This window comes from Notamacropus eugenii, chromosome 6, assembly GCF_028372415.1.
Source record: "Notamacropus eugenii isolate mMacEug1 chromosome 6, mMacEug1.pri_v2, whole genome shotgun sequence".
NCBI lineage: Eukaryota > Metazoa > Chordata > Mammalia > Diprotodontia > Macropodidae > Notamacropus > Notamacropus eugenii.
Genome location: NC_092877.1, coordinates 339912844 through 339934634, shown reverse-complemented (window position 1 = coordinate 339934634; position 21791 = coordinate 339912844). Strand labels below are relative to the sequence as shown.

The 21791-nt window shown below is 39.8% G+C and overlaps 2 protein-coding genes across 3 annotated transcripts in view; one reads left to right on the top strand and one right to left on the bottom strand.

The window, feature by feature from the left end:
• MED12L (mediator complex subunit 12L) overlaps positions 1–21791 on the bottom strand; it is a 603739-nt gene that overhangs the window by 524090 nt on the left and 57858 nt on the right. The gene's annotated exons all lie outside the window — the stretch shown is intronic.
• CLRN1 (clarin 1) overlaps positions 14858–21791 on the top strand; it is a 43472-nt gene continuing 36538 nt past the window's right edge. The window contains exon 1 of the mRNA XM_072618340.1: positions 14858–15362. Within this exon, the coding sequence (XP_072474441.1) occupies positions 15110–15362 (253 nt within the window). The 5' untranslated portion in view covers positions 14858–15109. The remainder of the gene's footprint in view (positions 15363–21791) is intronic.

Sequence of the window (21791 nt, the reverse complement as noted above, 5' to 3'; positions counted from 1 at the left end):
TTATTAATATATCGATACCTTAAAATCAGATAGGAACTATATTTTAATCTTATTCGTCTCGAGGAACATGCATGCAGGTCAAGAAGGAAGGATTAGAACCAAACATAGAACTGATTGGTTTAAGATTGGAAAAGAAGTATGGCAAAGTGGCATTTGTCACCTTATCTATTTAACTTATATGTAGAGTACATTATGTGAAATGCCAGGCTGGATAAATCAAAAGCCAAAATTAAGGTTTCTGGAAGAAATATCAACAATCTCAGATATGCAGGTGATACCATTCTGATGCAAGAAGTGAAGAATTAAGAAACCTCTTGATGAGGGAAAAAGAGGAGAGTGTAAAAGTTGGCTTGAAGCTTAACATACATACACATACACACACACACACACACACACACACACAAATAAGATGTAGGCAACTGGTCCCATCACTTGCTGGCAAATAGAGGGAGAAGAAATGGAAGCAGTGTCAGATTTTATATTCTTGGGCTCAAAGATCACTTCAGACAGAGACTGCAGCCATGAAATTAAAAAATGTTTGCTCCTTGAAAGGAAAGCTACAACAAATCTGGACAGCATACTAAAAAGCAGAGATGTCACCTTGCTGACAAAGGTCTGTATAGTCAAAGATATGGGTTCTTTTTCCCCCCAGTAGCAGTGCATGGCTGTGAAAGTTGGACTACAAAGAAAACTTGCAGAATCGACGCTTTTGAATTGTGGTGCTAGAGAAAACTTTTGAGAGTCCCTTGGACTCTCGAGGAGATGAAGTAAGTCAATGCTTAAAGAAATTAATTCAGACTATTCATTGGAAGGTCAAAGACTGAAGTTGAAGCTTAAATACTTTGGTCACCTACTGAAAAGATGAAACTCACTGGGAAAGACCCTGATTCGTGAACGAATCAAGACAAAAAAAAAAAAAAGAAAAATGGAATGTCAGAGGATGCGATGGATAGACAGTACTATGGAAACAGTGAATGGGAACTTGGACAGACTTCTGGGAGAGTGGAAGATAGAAGGGTCTGGCATGCTATGGTCCATAAGGTCACAAAGAGTCAGACACAACTGAACAATAACAAATATTTTAATCTGGATTGGGTTCAGGAGTGTTGAGGGTCACAAGAGATTGTGTGTTTGACCCCTCTGATCTAGACAACTGTCTTAAGATTTTAAGTCTCAGGGAAGGTGTCTACCTGTTTTGGCAAAGGCAGTTTCTGACCTGGGAGCTCCCTAGACCAATGGATTCATAGTTCTTAGTGCCTTCGCCTATATGATTGATAGAGGTAAGCTCAATGCCAGGACCTGAATGAAAGTCACAAGCCCGAAAACATATTTTTCATTACTATCCCCACTGAAATCCATGACAGAGATGCTCTTTCAGACAAACCAAATTAGTGTCTAGTGACAATTCATTCTTTCCTCCCAAAAGTGTTTTAAAGGAAGAACTGTCCCTAAATATTAAGGTCAATGTTTACATTTTCCCAGATAATTTTCAGGCTACATTGTTCAATTCCAAACTTCTGTATTGGGTCTCAGTGTACTAGGACAGGTTTCTGAATACCCAGCTTCAAGAAACCATGGTATTTAATGTTGGGGTTAGGTCATAAACATCAGTAGGAACATATAACGAAAAGAAGTCAGATTAAAATGAGGGCATACACAAAAGCTGAAGATCAAAGAGACTGGCAAATGGGAAAGCATTTATTCTCTCCTTTACAAATAGAATCTAAATCTTAATGGAAAATTTTGCACATTATGCTTTTTATGCCTTACAAAGGAAATTTCAGAAGACATTTCCTCAAATTGTTTCATTTCTTTCCCCCAAAAGATCTTCTTTACCCTCCCCCAAAATCCTTAAAGTCAAGGTTAATAAATAATATGGGAGGGAAGGCAGGAGGGATAGATTATTGCGTAGAGACAAAGAGAACCACAGGATTAGAGATCTGAAGTTAGGACTTTAGAATTCATGTAGTCCAAGCTCCAAACTCTGCTTTTATGGATCTAATTTACTTATCGTCACACAGTCAGTAAGTGTCAGAGTCAGGAATCTTGTAATTTCTGGCAATGCATATATGATGTTTAGATATATATGTATGTATACACGTGTGTGTTTCAGTTGTGTCTAACTCTTCATGACCCCATTTTTTGGGGTTTTCTTGGCAAAGATACTGGAGTGGTTTGCCCTTCCCTTCTCCAGCTCTTTTTACAGATGAGGAGACTGAGGTAAACAGGGCTAAATGACTTGCCCAGATGTCTGAGGCCATATTTGAATTCAGGAAGATGATTCTTCCTGACTTCACTTCTCCAGGTCTGACACTCTATCTCCTCTACCACCTAGCTGCCCTTACATATGTGTGTACATGTGTATATGTATATGTGTGTATATGTACATATATACAGATACGCCCATATATACATGCATACCCATATATACACACATACACACATATACACCCATACATATATACTTGTATATGTATGTATATATGTGCATATATATGTATGCACACATATATGGCAATAGACATATGGAAACTCTCAAATAAAACTTTCAAATTAGTAAAAAGTTCACTAAACTGGAAAAGTTTATCCCATAATCATTCACCAGAAAGCAAAGATCACTCACCACACAATGGAAGTCTCTCACTAAGTTAGAGGCAGCATAGTTTTGCAAAGCCCATATCTTTCAGAAAGGATTTCCTGATTCCTCAATTAAAATTCTAATCAGTACTTAATGAGTTAAATACCCAAGAACCTTGTACTGAAAGTTAAGCACAGAAAATTCAGAGACGTGGCTTCCAAAGACTGGCTGAAAAAGGCTCTTCTTACCATTCAATTCAGTTCAACACAAGTAACTTCAATAAACATGTTAAGCACCTACATTTGCTAAGGTGCTCCCTACGCCGGGCACTGGGGATAGGAAGACAACAGTGAAAGTCTCTGGTCTCAAGAAGTTTTCATTGTCCTGGGGGGAGAGACAGGGACAGACAGGGGTGATGCATACATATGCGGAGTGATGAGTAGAAAAAACACCCAAAGTACTTTCAAGAGGGAGAAAATACCAAGCTCATGAGGTGTGCTTTAGAGGCAATTTCCTAAGCACTGGATCTGGAGTAAGATCTGAGTTCAAATGAACTTCAAACACTTACTAGCTGTGTAATCCTAGGCAAGTCACTTAACTTTTGTCTCGGTATCTTTACCTTTACAACTGGGGGTGGGATTTAATAATAGTACCTACTTCCCAGGGTTGTTGTGAGGATAAAATGAGATATTTGTAGGTGCTTTGCAAGCCTTACAGCTAGGGATTCTAGGGGCAGCAGTGGGGTAGAGTGTAGTCCAGACATGGCAGGCTCTCTGTGCAAAGATAAAGGTTCAGGAGATAGAATGTCAGGTAAAGAGAGTCTTGAGTAGATCAGATTGTCTGGAATAAAGACAGCGCAAAAGAGATCATTATATGTAATTATAGGCATTATATGTAATAAGACTAGAAAGGGGGTTAGGAGTGACATCAAGGAGGACTTCAGATGCCAAGCTGAGGATTCTGCATTTTATCCTGAGGGCAACAGAGAGTCATTGATGACTTGAGGAGGGGAGTGACATGATCAGATCTGTCTGAGGAATATCAATTCAGCAACTATGTGGGAAATGGATATTAGAGATTGGAAGAAAAGGAACCAATCAGAAGGTTGTTGCAGTGATACAGGCAAGAGGAAAGAAAGGCTTGAAATAGGATAGAGGCTGTGGGTGATGAGGAAAGAGGATGAATGGCAGAGGTGCCGTGGAGACAGAATCAACAAGGCTTGGCAACCGATTGGCTGTAAGGGAAGTGAGTGGCAAGAAGACTCAAGGATGACTCACACAGCCTTATTATCTCTGATACTGTTCAGCTTATTAAGGGGAGACCAGTCACTCAGGGTGTTGTCTATAACTGCTCTGTTTGTTATGGATAATGATGCAAAGAGAAATGACAGATGGATGATGCAGGAACAGTAAATTCCATATTTGTAGAACAAAGAATCCAGATCCTGGAGGAATTCCATGTGAATGTGGTGGGTGAGTGTTTTCTGTTTAAGCAGTGCTCATAGCCTTTAATGCTTTAGTGAATGAAGTAAGTCTGCTTCCCTGGAGACCAAAAGTCCATAGGGAACATCTCTGCCTCGATCACAGTATCTACCTGAAGAGAAGAGAATTCAAATTAAATGAAAAAGCCCAGATACACATTTCAGACAGAATTTTTAATCTTCACAAATTCATTCTGAGAATAGGATTTGAAGGTAGAAGGTAAAGGATCCATTAAGGAGTAAAGAAAGAATCATTTATTAAAGCACAATTAGGATATAAAAAGGGAGACACACTTTTCACAGATAATAAGGTTCAAGGGCACATCCCAATCCACACTTTGCACAAATGACCCAACACATCTGTCCCTACCTCTTCAAAGACTTTTGTAAAGTTTGAAAAAAAAAATGAATAAAAAAAATCCTTTGATCTCTGGGATTGTAGATTCAGAACTGGAAGAGAACTTAAAAGCTCATCTCCTCCAACTGCTTTGTTTTGCATATGGGGAAGTGACACATCCTAGAGTTTGGGTCACTTGCTGAAAGTGAAAGTCACATGGATGAAGTGTAGAGCTAAAATCTGAACTCAGGTCCTCTCATTCCAGGTCCAACATTCCTTCCCCTGTACAATACTGTCTCCTTTATGCTTAAGCAATGTAAATTGTCTACTTCCTCTTACAAATAGCTAAAGGTACTTTATTTGTATCCTACCTAAACCTTCTTCTTTTCAGGCTAAACTTCCCCAGCTCTTTAACTTCTCATATAACAAGGTTTCCATGTCCTTACTATGCTGATTGTCCACCCATCCAAGACGGAGAAATGACTACAGCCTAATCTTGGAGGAAAGATGGTCATTAAATCCATAGGGGCTGATGGGGTCATCAAGAGAAGTAGTAAAGAAGGAGAAGAAAAGAGGGTTCAGGACAGAACCCTTTGGAGCAATTATGGAAGATGTGATCTAGATGAGGGTCCAGCAGAGGGAGACTAAGAAGAAGCAATCTGAGAGGTAGGAGGAGAACCAGGAGAGAGGGGTGTCCTGAAAACCTAGGGAGAAAAGCTTATCCAGGAGGAGAAGGTGAGCAACAGTCTCAAAGTCTGCAGAGAGTCGGAGGAGAATGAAGAATGAGGAAAGGTTGATGAATTTGTCAATGAAGAGATCACTGGTAACTTTGGAGAGAGTGGCTTTGGGAATGATGAAGTTGGAAGCCAGATTGTAAAGGGTAAGAAGAGAGCGAGAGGAGAGAAAGTGAAAGCATTTGTTATGAATGGTCTTTTCAAGGAATTTAGCCACAAAGGGCTGAAGAGTCCTGAGATGATAGAGGATTTAGAAGGATCAAGTGAAGGTTTTGGGGTGTACAGAGACATGGACATGTTTGTGGGCAGTAAGGAAGAAGCCAATAGAGAGCGAGAGATTGAAAATAAGTGATAAAATAAGGATGACAGAAAGGGGAATCTATTGAAGGAGAAGGGATGAAATGAGAACTCTTGGTAAAGAGTAAGTTTCACTGACTGTGCCCTGCCAAGTCTTAGCCTTGAATTGTTCCCATCATTTGCCACCTTCATTCTGACACCTGTGTTGCTGAATCTAGGGGGAGAAAATCACACAACTATTCTGAATGGCTCAACTACAAATTTATGTTATGCAACCATAACCAGGCCCTCCCTATATAGTTAGACAATCTCATCTCTCTCAACTCAGTCTTCCACTCTCAGCGATTCTTCCAAACCTTTTCATACCTCCTCAGACCTCCTAAGGCTCAATAGATCTGTGATCCTACGATTTCATGAGAAAGTTTGTCAAGTGCTTTACTGAAATGTAGAAATAAGATTTCCCAGGTTAACTGGATACCACTCCTCCCTCTCCCCAGCTTAAGGGTGAAGTTAAGATTTAATAGTGGTCCCTGTATATCCTAAAAGAAAATACATTGTGATGTGGCTCCCACAGGGAAATATTTCTGTTTTTCATGTATCACAGACACATATGCCCACAGAGATGATGAGAAAGACATATAATGTAATTTCTGGGTACAGCAGAACCAAGTCACCCAAAATAAATTTGTTCTTTTGGTTTAGATACAGTAAAAACAGGTTCGAATCAAAAGAGAGTGTAGTAGCAGTGTTTCTACAGCTATCCAATGACTGGGAAAGCTCACCGTTGCTACTCTGATAAAAGGAAAGTTGGTATTCATCATCCTTTTCTCTTTCAACCCAGAACAAGTACTGGGTTAACCTCGACTGGACTGGAGAATCCCCAACTTAACTCTCAGGATGTGGTTGAGTGGGAGGAATCAGGTTCGAAAGAGCCTCAGAATCAAACAACTGCAGAAAACTCTAGACAAGATTGAAATGTTTCATACACAATCTCACTTGAAAGACTGTCTAGGACATGATTTCAGGCCAATTCAATCCCACTACCCTGTGAGAAGAACCTGGACTAATTCAATTCAACTCAATTTAAAAAGTATTTATTAAACGACTGCTATGTTGTTAGCCAGGTGAGTTAGTGTGTAGACATCATTTGGACTGAACTAAGAAGTCTTTATTAATTTATTAACATCCCTGAAAACCAGTGAAACAAATGGGTCAAATGAATGACCAGATTCATGGGAGTCCCCAGCAAACTTTACTCTCTCCTTCCTTAATCCTTTGGTTCAAACAATTTGCTCTACAAATATTAGCTTCCATCAGGATCCAGTACATGTTGTAATTTCTCCTCCTAATAAATCAATTCATTCTTTCTTGTGGAGTAGAGGATTTTTTTGTGTATTTTTTAACCCCCTTTTGTCATTAGAGAATTAGAAAGCTATTTAAAGAATAACAGTGATTTCAATCAGTCAAAAACCTTCAATCAAATCTGCCAGGAAGTGTTTCTTTAGAGAGGAGGACAATGAACTAGATACAAAAAGAGGTCCCTTGTCTTAGAATGGGGAAATTGATCACCTCCACCCCCTAACTTCTTTCTCTCTTCTGATTCTTTACAGGGGAAGTCTCAGAATACAGTATTGAGTCAGGGTACAAGTGAGAAACCACTGAGAAATCATTGTGTGTTTAAAGCTTAGAAATTTGCCTGAGTAAACCATCAAGTAGGTTTGCCCCTTTTAGTGGCCTGGTTTAGATGACAAATAAAACAGATAATTAAAGAAATGAAATTATTTTGTAAGGAGCAGGGCACACTCAGGTTATAAATCAGTTGAGTACTGAATTCAGTAACTTTTTTTTTTTTTTTTAAAGATCTGATTTCTTTTGGAGATGAACTTAATCTGTCAAGAACCAGTTTAGTTACTGGGAAACTGGCCACCGGATGAGAATATTTTTTTGTTACAGCAGTGTCTGATGACCATTTGATAGATGAGGAAACTGAGAGACATGGAGACATAGTGGATAGACCACTGGGCTTGGACTCTGGAAGGTCTGGGTTCAAATCCTAGCTCTTATGGTTACTAGTTATATAACTCTGGGCAAGTCATTTGTGTCTGTGACTCAATTTTCTCATCTGTAAAATGGAGCTGGACTTGATAGACTCTAAAATCCCTTCTAACTCTAAATTATAGTGTGATCTAAGGTGCCAACATGTTGCAATCTGCATTGGTAAATAGTGTAACTGAGTAACATTCCTTCGCTCTTCCTTTTCTTCTTCCCTTCCCTTCCCTTCCCTTCCCTTCCCTTCCCTTCCCTTCCCTTCCCTTCCTTTCCCTTCCCCTCCCTTCCCTATACGATCCTTTTGGATTAGAATCTACTCCATACCAGAACATGACCAATGATCCCATAGACCAAGCCACCACGTCACTTCTTGGCCATTTCCAAACCTGCTGCTTGTACTCTAGCTATTGTCCTCAACCTTCTCATTCACTTCCCATCAGAACTTTGGCCTCTGACCTCAGAATTCCCCTGGGTTGTGCTTGGTGTACCTTTGACTTTTCTACAGTGAACACTCCATAAATGCTGTATCATTCATCATTCTTTATGTAATACCTGATTTTGAGTATTTCTTACATCTAACTCTATCCAGGGACTTGTTTTCCATAACTATATGCTCACCCTCTGTATTCAGGTCTCTCAAAGGAGACACAAGTGGATTCTTTGCTTGACTCTATACCACTAACAGCAGTGAGACAAGTAAGTGCTAAGCAAATGATCCTGTATCAAGATGGTCCCCAACTTTTTAACATTTGCTGTGAATCAGGAAGACCTGAGTTCAAATTTACCCTTAGGTACTTACTAGCTGTGTGACCCTGGGGAGCTTGCTTAACCTCTTTTTATCTATCTCTTCATCTGTAAAATGAGGATAATAATAGAACTTATTTTCTAGAGTTATAGTGAGGATAAAATGAGATAATAATTATAAAGCACTAAGCATTGTGCTTAGAACATATGAAGTGCTATATAAATGTTAGTTATCATTATTAACTGCAAAATGAAGATAATAACATCCCCACTACTGTCTCTCACAGAATTGTGATTAAAATGCTTTGTAAATTTCAAATCCCAAACCCTACTATACCTACTATATGTCTGCTAACCCTTGATCAGCTCTCCCTCTTACTCCCTACAGCATCTTCTCTTTTTGAGCCAGCTACAACATCCTGCTTCCCTCCCTCCCAACAGAGGACCTTTCCTTATAAATTACTGGGAAAACTGAGGCCACTTGTTTGGAGCTCCTTCTTCTATCCACTAGTACACACCAAATCTCTTCACCACCATCCCGCATTCTCTTCTCCTTTGTTTCAATTTCAGAGAATAAAGTGACCATTCTTCTGGCTAATGACAACTCTTCTACTTCTGCCCTGATCCCCTCTCCTTCCAGTTCCTCCTCAAAGAGCTTGCTCCTCCAATCACCACCCCCCCCACTCAATTTTCAATCTCTCTTTAACATCTGGTTCCTTTCCTGCTTATAAAAATGCCCAGACTCTCCTACCCTTAAAAAACCTTTACTTGATTCTACCCTTCCCTCAAACTATAATGTTCCGCACATCTCTCAATCCTTTCACAGCTGAATCCCTAAAAACGTTTTCTATTCTTGTTGCATTCATCTTCTCTCCTTCTACTCTTTCTTTTAACTCCCTGTAGGCAGACTTCTGACCTGACACCCAATTGAAACTATTCCCTCCAAAGATGTAAAAGAATGCCTAACAATTAATTTTTACTGTCGCATTTTATTTTTATATTGCCCAAATTTCTCCCTGTATCTCTTCCTCTCCCTTTTCAAGGTGCTGTTCTTTTTAACAACAACAACAAAACTTAGAAAGGAAAAGAGGCACAAGTCATACTTATTCCTTATAATTTTGCAGTAATCACTTTCAATTGTTTTGTGGCTGTTCCTTCCACTCCCGTGTAGTCCTTGTGTATGTTGTACTCTTGGATGTGCTTATTTTACTTTGCATCAGTTCATGTAAGTCTTTCTGTGCTTTTCTAGATTTATCAGAATATTGCATTCATGTGCTACAATCTCTTAAGCCATTTACCAATCAATGGAGTCTACTTTAATTTTTTTTTTATCACCACAAATTTGTCTCTGTAAATATGTGAGGATATATGGGGGCTTTCTTTTTATTATTGACCATCTTGGCGGAATCTCTTGGTCAAAGGTTAGAGAGATTTTAGTGACCTTATTTGCATAATTCTAAATTGCTTTCAAAATGATTATACTAATTTACATCTCCATCGACTATGCATGGAGTGACCCTGTCTTCCCACAGCTTTTCCAACCCTGATTCCAGTCTTTTGTCATCTTTGCTAAGTGAAAGAAGCCAAGCAAACAGTATACCCAATGACTTTAGCCATGTAAGTCGAAAGAACAACCACCACAAAATAATTAAAAATTGATGCTGCAAAGTCTCTACTAGGTGTGAGATAAAGCCTCACAGTTGTTTTGATTTCCATGTCCTTCATTATTATAATTTTGGAGCATGATTGGTTCTTAATCATTTGCAATTCTTCTTTTTAACAGTGCCCAATGAGCTGCTAACTTCCCTTTCCCTGTCTGTCCTCCCGCTGAATTTCTCGTCTTTGGTGTTCCAATTAAGTCTAAAAGGTAATAGGATACAGATTGACCAGGAGGATGGAATCACAACTGAAGAGAACAAGTCAGTTGTTGGAAAGATATTAGCAACCGCCCCCTAGCATCATAAGACATAAAAACAGGATAACATACAGCCTGGAAGCCCACAGTTGCTAAAATAGCATTTAACAGTTATAAACCTTGCTATCTCTACTGATGACAGCATTTTCTCATTGTCAAGTTGAGTTTACATTCCAAGCTTTATCCACAGTATTTGACACTGTTGACCATCCCTTCCTCCTAAACACTCTCTCTTGCCTTGGTTTTCAAGGCATTGCTTCCTCCTGATTCTCCTCCTACATATCTGAAAACTCATTCTCCTTTGCAGGATCATCATTCATATCCCTTTGTGTGAGTGTACTCCAGGTCTCCATTCTGGGCCCTTTCCTCTTTTCTCTCAGTTTTTTCTCAGTGATCTCATCTGTTTCCATGGGTTCCATTCTCATTTCTATATAGACAGCTCCCAGGTACACATATCCAGCCCAGTTCTTTTTAATGAATTCCAAAGCTACCTCATCAAGTGCTTATTGGATATCTCCAACCAGATATACCATAGGCATCTCAAACTCTCAAAACAGAACTCCCAAAACATCCTAACTTTCCTGTTTCAGTTATTATCATCTAGCACAGTGACTGTGATATAGTAAGAACATAATTAATGCTTATTGTTTGATGGTTGAGGAAATCACTGTCCTTCCTCTCATTCTGATTCATAGCCTTGGAGTCATCCTTGCTTCTGCCCATCTCCTTCATCCCTCGTAATCAATCAGTTGCTATGTTTTGTCAATTCTGCCTTCACATTCACTCCCTTTTCTCTATTCACCCAGTTGAGGTCCCTATCACCCCTTGCCTACTCTATCTTGATAGCCTCCTAGTTGGCCTCCTTGAATTCAGTCTCTTTCCTCTCCATTCCATCCTTCACACACAGTCAAATTAAAATGCCATCAGGTCCCAAAGTACCCTATAACTCTCCTCCATAAATTCCAGTTGCTCCCAAAGACCACTAGGATAAAATAGGAATTCCTTCCTTTGGCATTTAAAACCCTTTATAATCTGGCCTTTCTAGGTTTGGTAAACCATTAATAATTATTAAAACAATAAATAAGAATAATAATTAAAAAACCCAATAATCAAGTGCCTTCATGCACTTGACATTTTAGCCAAACCAGACCATATGGTGTTCCCTGTACAAAGCATTCCACTTCCTACCTCCATGACTTTGCATAGGCATGCCTCATGCAGGTCATGCTCTCCCTCCTCACCTCTGCCTTCTTGGATCCCTAGATTTCTTCGAGAAGGAAGGAAACAGACATTTATTAAGTGCCTACTATGTGCCAGGCATAGTAATAAGTGCTTTATAAATATAAATATTAACTCATCAGATCTGCACAACAACCCTAGGATGTAGATGTCATTATTATTCCTATTTTACAGTTGAGAAAACTGAGGCAGACAGTAGTTTGGTCTCTTTCCTAGGATAACACGAGTAAATTTCTTGGAATGGATTTGAACATAGGTCTTCCTGAATCCAGGCTCAGAGTTCTGAGCCACTTGTTTCCTCCAGTTACTATTGCTGAAATCTTCCCCAAATACCCCATATTACTTTGTATTTACTTTTCTAAGACATATTTCTACTTCCATCCTTCTACCCTCAAAAGGATGTAAGTTCCTCAAGGATAAGTACTGTTTCTTTTTTGTCTTTGTCTAGTACAGTGTCCCAGTTGTAGAAGGTACTTAGGAAATGAATGCTTGTTGAAGGCATCCCTTGGTGTCCATATGGATGATGTCCACATGGAGTTCAGATAGAAGGGTGAATTTCTTGTCTCCAGAGGCTCTCTTTGGTGGATGATATGGTACTAATTATAAAGTCCCACACTTTACTGAGCCTTCTTAGTGATACAATAAACCAAACAGGGAAAAAGATAAGTGATGAATGATAAAGCAATGTGGTATGATAGAAAAAGTGATGAATATGAAGTAACCAGATCTGGGTTTAAACCCTACATCTGCCACTTGCTGCTTGTGTGATTTGGAGGCAAGACACTTACTTATTCAGGCATCAGTTGCTTCATCTGTGAAAGGAAGGAGTTGGACTATGTGTCTTCTGAGATCCCACCCAACTCTAAATCTATGAGCCAAATATACACTATTATATGCCCTTGATGGTCTATTGAATTGGTTCAGTCAAAAATAGATCTCAGACAGATTCTGAAGATGAACAGTAAAACAAGTTCAAAATCAGGTAAGAGAATAGCAGCTGACTGGATTGCCTTTAGAGATCTGAGTGGTATTTTTAATAATTCCAAGATTCTTCTGGAACAAAAATTCATCTTTGTAAAACCATAACTTCCAGGGGATAGAGTCAACATAGCATGGTGGAAAGAGTTGACCTTAATACCAGGAAGGTTTCTACCATGCCATGTTGACTCTACTTCTTGGAAGATTATCATTTTAAAAATATGAATTTTCACCGTAGTCATATAGTAGCTGTGCTATATCATTTTCCTAGTCTTTGAGATAACTCTCTAAGACTATCCATTGTAGGAAAGCCACCAACCTACATTTACATAGGAAGTGGTGCTATTATTATTTCCATATTACAGATGAGGAAACTGAGGTAGAAAGAGACTTCCTCCCCATAGCTGGGGATTATTGGAAATAGAGATCTGAAGTCTGAACTCTACTATCTGTATTCAGCAAAACTTATTTTTCTGGACTAGTCTTTTTTGTCCACCTTGGTCATGTCCTCTCTTCACACCCAATATTTCCTTGTCTTCTGCCCTGACCCTTCTCTGCCAACCTCCTACTCCACCCCCATCCTTGGAACATTTCAACCTCAGTAGCTCCCTACCTGTATCCTAAGACTCTCTTGAGTAGGATTCTTTCTTTCCATATAAAAGCAACTGTCTCTGATCCTGAACCAGTCATGACTCAATGTTGACTCAATGGAGTGACTGCTGGGCCTGGAGTCAAGAAGACCTGAGTTCAGATCCAGCCTCTGACACTTGTGTGAGGCTGTTTAACTGTGGGCAAATCAATTAACTCCTGTTTGCCTCAGTTCCCTCAGCTGTAAAATGGGGATAATAATACCTCTCAGGGTTATTGTAAGGATCAAATTGATAATATTTGTATAGAGTCTAGCATGGTGCCTGACGCATGGTAGGTACTGTATGCAAATGGTAGCCATGCTGCTGCTGCTGATAATGGTGATGGTGGTGACACCCAAGAAGATCAAAAAGTTGTGCTGACCTCATAACTGTCCTCCTCAAAACTGTCCCAGGTGACCCTGGTGACTGGTTGTAACCATCTTTCTGTCCCTTCTTGGTTCCACCTTGGAATTGTTAGTCTTCACTCCACTGTGAGGCTGCCCTTGTTTGGAGGTGTTATTCCTGACCCCAGGATGTAGAGGGGCTCATTGGGCCACCCTACCACCTTCTCTTGTTGCTGATCCCCTTTCCCATCTCCCTTGAGTGCCTCATGGTCTTCTCTTTAGGGAATCTTCTTTAAACAGCTCCAACGAAAGAGCCAGTTGTTTTCAGAATGGTCTAGCTTGTCTAATTCTTCCACAAAGCCCTTTTAGATCCTGGTAAGACACCTAGACAACTCCTGGAGTTAGCAGGCTTCCCAATGATCCCTTGATTAGTAAGGTATACTTCACTGGCTTTCCTGCCTCAGGGGATCTGGAGCCTTGAGGAGAAAAATTCCAGTGAAAGGGAATTCAGACATACTCACCTATTGAAACCCTTGATTTTTACCTCAAGTAATCAGATAATACAGAGGAAAGTGTATCTTGTCATGATCCATGGCAAGGAACTATATGCTATGAAAACTTGGCCACTGAACCAAGTGTCCTTTAGCCATTTCCCTTAGAACTCTAGAAAAGGGAAGTTACTAGATCTAGAGATTGGGCTAGGACTCATGAAATAATAGATTTCAAACTGGAAAGGATCTTAGAGGTCATATACTCCAATGCCCTCTTTTTTAACAGAGACTCAGAGATTTGGTCACTTGACAAAGGTCACACAGACAGTAATTGATAAATCTGGGAATGAGTGCTCAATCCTCGAATCCAAATTTACTCTGCATGTTGCTGATTTTCATAATTATAATAGGTCCTTGACACAGATACCATTTGATCTGCCCTAAAAATTGGGTGAGATTAAACCTTTGTCCCCCATTATATGGAGAAAGAAACTGAGTCTGGAAGGAGTTAAAGGACTCCAAGGCATACCCCTAGGCAGCAGCAGCAATGGAGTGTAAATTTCATTCTTCTTTCAAGTCTGATCCTCTTGTCATCACACTGAGCTACTTCTTGCAAATTAAGCTAGTTGCCTGATTCACAGTTCCTGCTCTATGTCAATGAAAATCCTCTGGTAGTCTAAATGGGTAAGACTTTATATCTACAAATAGGAGAGAAAATGTGTGTGTGTATTCTATAGTTCCCTTTACTCCCTCCTTTCCCTCAGTTAAACCTGCATTAAAGAAAAAACAAAACTTCTCAGGTTGCTGAGAACTTAGAATAGCCAACCCTATTTCTAGAGGTTTCAACTCATCCAATCAGACAAAAGACTGATGAGAAAAGCAAGGCATTCATCGAGTTACACAGAGGGCTCCATCTGTTATCTTAAACCTTTGTTACCCAGTGACACAGAGGAGGAGGAGGAGGAGGAGGAGGGGGAGGAGGAGGAGGAGGGGGAGGAGGAGGAGGAGGGGGAGGAGGAGGAGGAGGAGAGGGGGAGGAGACTCTTCAAAGTTGTATTTTACAGATAGTCCCTCATCCAAAGTTCCCAAACTGAAGAGCAAGAAGAAATAGAGTGGAGGGGAAAGGTCTGAGAGGAGGAATGCTGGCATTCAAGGAAACTAATCAGGAGATGATTTCCATGGACTGGAAAGTTCAGTGTTCCGTGGTGCAGATTCAATGATGGGAATCCAAGAAGTGGCATAGTGCCCTTTCTCCAAGCTGTCTTTTCTCTGAAGCTTTCCCCAGCTCCCAATCATGCCCAGCCAACAAAAGAAGGTCATCTTTTGCACTGCTGGTATCTTGAGTTTTGCGTGCTCTTTTGGAGTCATAATGGCCTTGGGAACCCAGGTATGGGTCAAAGCCAAGATCCTCTGCAAGACCGGAGCCCTGCTTGTCAATGCCTCTGGACAAGAGCTTGAGAAGTTTACGGGGGAACTCCAGTATGGGCTTTTCCATGGAGAAGGGGTGAGACAATGTGGCTTGGGAGCAAGACCTTTCCGGTTCTCATGTAAGTAACAATTATGTCTGAATTATTTAATACTTGTGCATGTGCCATGGGACCATTGAAAGACCTGATCTTTAGAGGCTAACTTTGTCATGCAATCCAGCCTTTATAACTAGTGTGAAATGCTCCCAGAATACTGGGATTGCTTCCAGAGCATTATTTCTCTTTATCAGGTCTTGTTTAAACTATCAGGAATTAGAATTAAAAAGCTTCCTAGACATTAATATTTATTTCAGGCAACAGGTCTTGTTAAAGAGAGGAAGTGGAGGGGATAAGTATTATTTTTACAAGAACCTCTTCATTTTTGCTTTTATGCTTTGCTCTTTAAAAAAAAACCTCTTTAAACTGATGTAGTTGAATGGGAATGCTGAAAACCCATTGGTGGGTGGTTCATAACCTTTATTTCTTCTTCCGAAAGAACCCTGTAGAAGTTAAGACCAATCACCAGTTTGAACTGGGTGAGGGGAGATGGTGGAATGCCTTTGAAAATCAACAGTGCAGCAATAAACTAACTGACTTTCAAAAAAAATGTACAAGGTTCCAAAAGATGGATCACTTTAGCTCAAATTCAGTTTCATAAGTGGTGGCTCAGCTATTTATAACCTATTTTGACTTCAAAAAAAAGTCACAAACAATTAGCAAGTAAATGTGTAAGATAATAAGAGGAAATTTATATGGAATAATTTGCTATGTCTCTGTCAACATGTCCTTGGAAATGATGATTTTTTTTTTTAAAGAAAGGGTGATTTGGAACAATCTTATGAGAACTCTGCTGGTCCATTATTGGCATAAATCACTCTTCAGGAAAGAAGGATGCTAATTGAGGCATTTTAAATGAGTTATTATCCTGTCTCTTCCCCCACCTCAAAGGACAAAATTAATTGAATTTATTATTAACATTTGCTGTCTCTAATTAAATTTTAGCAATGGTCTATTTATATTTCCAACCCCCTGCCATCCCCCTACCTTCATTACTTTCCTGGCTGTCACTGAGTGGTAGCATTCAAGTCACCTATGTTACCAGGTGATAGGAGTTTTTAGAAAGTCCTACTCAATCCTTGAAAATTAGTCTTCTGCCTTCCAAGAGATTATTATGAAATACTGCGTGGTGAAGTATATGGCAAACCAAGGTTCTGAATGGATTTTATTCTGGGACCCATTAAAGTAATGGAATCAGTAAAGGTGCTAAACTCTCCTGGATCAAGGAGCACAAAGCTTCGTGGCACATGATTTGTAACTATATTTAAAAAAATGAGGGACATGATTTCACAGCATGTGTGAGGCACCAGCAATTCCAATGAAGTCTGGCAATGAGGTTAGCAATTGAGTTAGTGTGATCCTTGCATTTTTCTAGGATAAAATGGCCCTAGAAGACTTTCCTTAGAAGGATGTAACATGCTTCCAAGGCTCCCTGGGGCCCCTCTGATGGTAGCTGCCTGCCTAGTCTATCTTCCAACAGGCCTCACTTCTGGTTGGCTAATCTCTCTTGTTTCTTCTTTTTCCTATCTCTCAAGGTTATTATGTTCCTTTGATAACTACCAACTTCTTTTTTCTTCCTGGGCTAGTGAAGAGGATCTGAAATTTGTTAATTTATTCTTTGTAGAGAACTATCTGCACATACTTGGCTTATTTAATCTGCAACAGGCAAGAAACGAAACTGATCTCAAGAAGACAAAATTGCCTAAGATTAAATAGGTCACATATGCAAAAAGTAGTTCAGTGGATATTGTGCTGGGTCTGAAGTCAGGAAGACCCATCTTTGTGAGTTCAAATCCAGTCTCAAACACTTACTAGCTGTGTGACCCTAGGCAAGTCAACTTAACCTTGTTTGCCTCAGTTTCCTTATCTGTAAAATGAGGTAGAGAAGGAAATGGCAAACCACTTCAGTATACTTGCCAATGAAATCCCAAATGGGGTCACATAGAGTCAGATACAACTGAAATAACTGAACAACCAAACAACACGCTATAGACAAGATTTGAATCCAGGCTGTCTGACTCAAGTCTCTTTCCACTGTTCATTCTTGTACACAGCTTGAGATCCTTGCCCATATATAATATGGGGGCCCTCAGTGTCTCTTAGATTGAACAGGGAAAAGCTGTTGTGTTTAAATTGAAAGGGCAAAACAGATACAGAGGACTCTAGAGAGTATAATGTTCATTTGAGTAAATGCCTCTCATGGTTTATGGTTTCTAATCACTTTAGTATTACAGATTGTCATCATTCCACCTGGAAAGTTTTCATTATTACCACAATAACATAAGGCTCTTATTCTCCCATTAAAAATGCCATTACACAGATATTCAAATAAATACACACATACATGTGTGTATTGGAGGGGGAAGTGGTATTCCTTCCAATGGCCCAAATCTCAACCTATCCATGTATTCCTATGCTGTACTACTCTTGTCTATGTCCTCTCACAAATTCTATAGAAAAGCTGGGCCCTCCCGCCATTCTCCTGATGCCATGAGGACACCAGTGGAATATATTCACTGTCCAGCAGTTAGCCCTCCTGCTCACCACATAATCAGCCTGCCTTCTTTGTCAATCATTTCTTTAACAACATCTTACCGCCACTTGTCCAACTGAATTCTTTCTTAGTAATGGGCTGCTGCCTGTTCACACCCACTATGCTTCTCCATTGCCCTCGACTTCAATTCCTTGGCAACTGTGATGTGGTGACATGACATGATACTACATAACATAAATAAAAGATGAGTATGAAAAAGACAGGCCTTTGTTTCAGGGAGAAGTTAGGTGTTCATTAAAAGGGCTTTGTAAAACCATCCACCTCATTTTCTTCCTGTTCAATGCTCAGCTCAACTCAATTTTCTCTTACAGTGTCTATCAAAGATACACACACACATGTATATACATATGTGCACATATACATACATATATAATATATGTGTGTACATATATGTGTGTATTTAGATATATAGACATACATGCATACACACATACTGATGGATGAGTTCTATATGTAGTCCGTTCATCTGGCTATCACAGTCTGGACTATAGATAATGGGTACTCTTCATCCACTTGGTTTTAATCACTATCTGGTCAGCATATCTATTTGGAGCAATGGTGCTATTATGGTATCTTTGATGTAACCTAACCAGTATGTATCTGAGTGCATATGTACATATCTCTGTGTATATATGCATATATGTGTCTATATCTGAGCATACACATATATATATATAAATATGTGCATGCATATGTATATACATAATTTTTAAAAGATCTCTATTCAAACCCTTCAAAATCTCTATTCAAACCCTTCTGAGCTTGGCAGAAATCAATGGCACCATGGTTCAGAGGAAAGAGTACTGTATTTAGAATTAGCAGCTCTGGGTTCAAATTTTGGCTCTGCCAATTACTCTCTTGGTGACCGTGAGTCCCTTAACCACCCCAGACCTTAGTTTCCCAAGGTCCCTTCTAATTCTAAATCTGTGATCCTTTTTAAAGACCAGAGGTTGTTCTTTTCTGACCATTGCTTTTGAGAACTCAGGATCCCCTCCATGGCATGATGAGGGATCAAAGGGGGACTGTAGTGAAATTGTTGTTGTTTTGTCATGAACATAATAATAGCTGGAGGGGGAGGAAAGAACTCAGAATAATCAGCCCCAATTGACCTTCTTACAGATGAACATTTTAATTAAGTTCAACGGACATGTATCAAGGGCCTACCACATTCAAGGCATCTTGGTGTAGTGCACAGAGAGCTTGGCCTCAAAATCTGGAAGACTTAGGTTCATGTCCTAACTGACTTAGCTTACTGGTGTTATTTTAAGCAAGTCCTTCAATATCCCAATGCCCCCAGACAGCGCTCAAAGATTGGAAAATGTCATTCTGCATGGGAGTGTGGGAGGCTCAAGAGGGGGAAGTTTCCCTCATTGGAAGATCATTATACCAATGCTGAAGGCACTCTACTAAGTTCCAGAACATCCAAGACAAAAATGATAAACTCCCTACCCTCAAGGAGCTTACCTTCTGTTGGAAGGACTCTGTGTACATGTAAGTAATTGGTAGGTGGAAAACAAAATTAGAAACCTCCAGGAACCCCACCTCCTGGCTTCCCTGACTTCCTTCAAGACTCAACTCAAATCCCACCTTCAGTAGAAGGCTTTTCCCAGGTCCCACCTCCTTCCTCTAGAGCCTACCATCTGAGATTACCTTCCATGGGGGAGGGAGTAAACATATACAACTAGGTGTGATAGCACCTAGTTACCACCCTTAATAAAAGGATTTGTTCTGTGAAGTATGATTCAGCCAAAGGGCTGTACCTGAGGACCTAGAGGGCCACAGGTTCCCCACTCCTGACCTAGTGTATACCAGGCACGGTGCCAAGCATTTCACAAATATTATCTCATTTGTTCCATTGTTGAACCAATATTAATCTGGATGGGAACACAGCTCATGTCCCAGGAAGTCCTTTTTAAATTTTCCCTTTAAAAAAGTTACTAGGAAAAACTTATGACATTTTGGTTTTGTAAAAAGTCTCTGCAGGAGAACAGAAAAGTTAAATCTTCACCTCACTCCCTTTCCTCCCTTCCCCAGCTCCTTTAATTGATCTTTCCCAAATCAGTTTTCATTATTTGTTGGTAGCAACTATAATGTTATTTCTATTCCCTAAAATAGAAGTTACTAATTAGATCATCAACTACGTCAAGTTTCTACCCATATTCTTCTTCAGGTAAGAGACATTTCAGTAAGAGATAAGGCATTGGCCTCTGTCCATATCCCAAAGCAGATCTGTTTTGGTGGCTGCCTTTGCATATGTATGATAGAAGTGACTTGGGTCACACTGTCCAGCAGTGCTCGATAACATGCCAGTGAGGCAGGGCTGGAGAGATCCAGCCAATGATTTAGCCTGTTTGTTCCCTTTCCTGTTTTCCACTGACCATGATGTCTCTTTTAATTATAAAAGGAATTTGCATGGCCAGCAAACCCTGATGGGCTGGGAAAGCCTCCTTTCAGCCTTCTTTCTGCCTCGTTTGATCTGGCTGATTCTCATCAGTTTCTGGGTCAGCCTTTCATTTTCAAAAGGTCACCAGCATTCATACTTAGCACCCAAATCCATTCATTATGATAAAGGAATGTTTCATTTTTTCAGGCCCAACAACCAACTGTTCCTCCTTAGTTTTCCTCATATATCACCAGAAAACAACAACACAGAAACAAAGCCAAAAACTTTTACATTATATTTAAGTTTTAAATGGAGACAGATAGCCCTTTCTGCAGTGTGTGTGTATGTGTGTGTGTGTGTGTGTGTGTGTGTGTGTGTGTGTGTGTGTGTGTCTTAGGGGGATGAGTTAGAGATTATGTTTTTAATGGATTTTTTAAGTGCTATAGAAAATGGTAAAAAATGTGATATTCAGAAGCATAAAGTAGCAGGCAAGCAGTTTGAAAATCAAGATTGTTTTGCTTTATCCCTGAGTTCCCAAGGCCTTTCACATTCTCTGAGGTGATCCAGAAGTGTAATTTAATCTGTGTATAGAGACTGTCTCCACTGTTGCACATCATTCAATGGCTTGTCTGCAACTGATAGTCTTAATCGCCAGGGCACGGAAAGTTTAAATGACTGAACTGACCATGGTCATACTTAGTCTGAGTCAGAAACAGGCCTGCAACCTAGGTCTTCCTGCCTATGAGGCCAGCACATGGTTTCCCCCTTGCACATGGTAGTTATACTAGAAATGCTTGAACTGAATTGACTATTTTCAGTCAAGCTATTCCAACATTCCAGAAAAAAGACATATGAAGTGTTTATAGTGGGATGAACTAGGTTTTAAGTAGTTATACTTCAACTTACAACTTCAACTTTACAGTCAGGTTCAGGGTTTTTTGGGGGAGTGGGAGGTGAGGGGGTAGGAAACTACACCTAAGATTTCATCAGGATGGGAAAATTTTGTTGTAAAAGTTCTTTCCAATTTGTCTGCATCTAATAGTCCTAGAAAGTCTGGGGTTAGATTGAGTGACTAGCCATGATCACAGTTAGTATAGGTCAAAGGCAGACCTTAAACTCAAGTTTTCCTAACTCCAAAGTGAGTCCTTCATCTGCCTCACCACTATGTTTCTCAAGCGGAACAGTAAAATCTCAGGAATTTGAACCTCAGTAATTCAAAGTTTGTGGAAAATTGGATAGGGGTTAGGTTGAAATTACTTAAGCAAATGGAAAAAAAGAAGTTTTGTTGAGTTATTAAATAATAGGGGAAAGATCAAAAAGGGCTATTAAAAGCAATTCAGGAGAACAAACGCAATCACTTTAGAAAACCCCCATTTAAATAGGTCTTGCTCCTTTTATCTCTCACCAATCCACTTTGAGAGTAATTTTCCTAATGTTTCACTCCAATCATGTCACCTGTCTGCTCAGAAATCTTTCATGGCTTTCCATTGGCCCAATTAAGTATCAGCTACTTAGA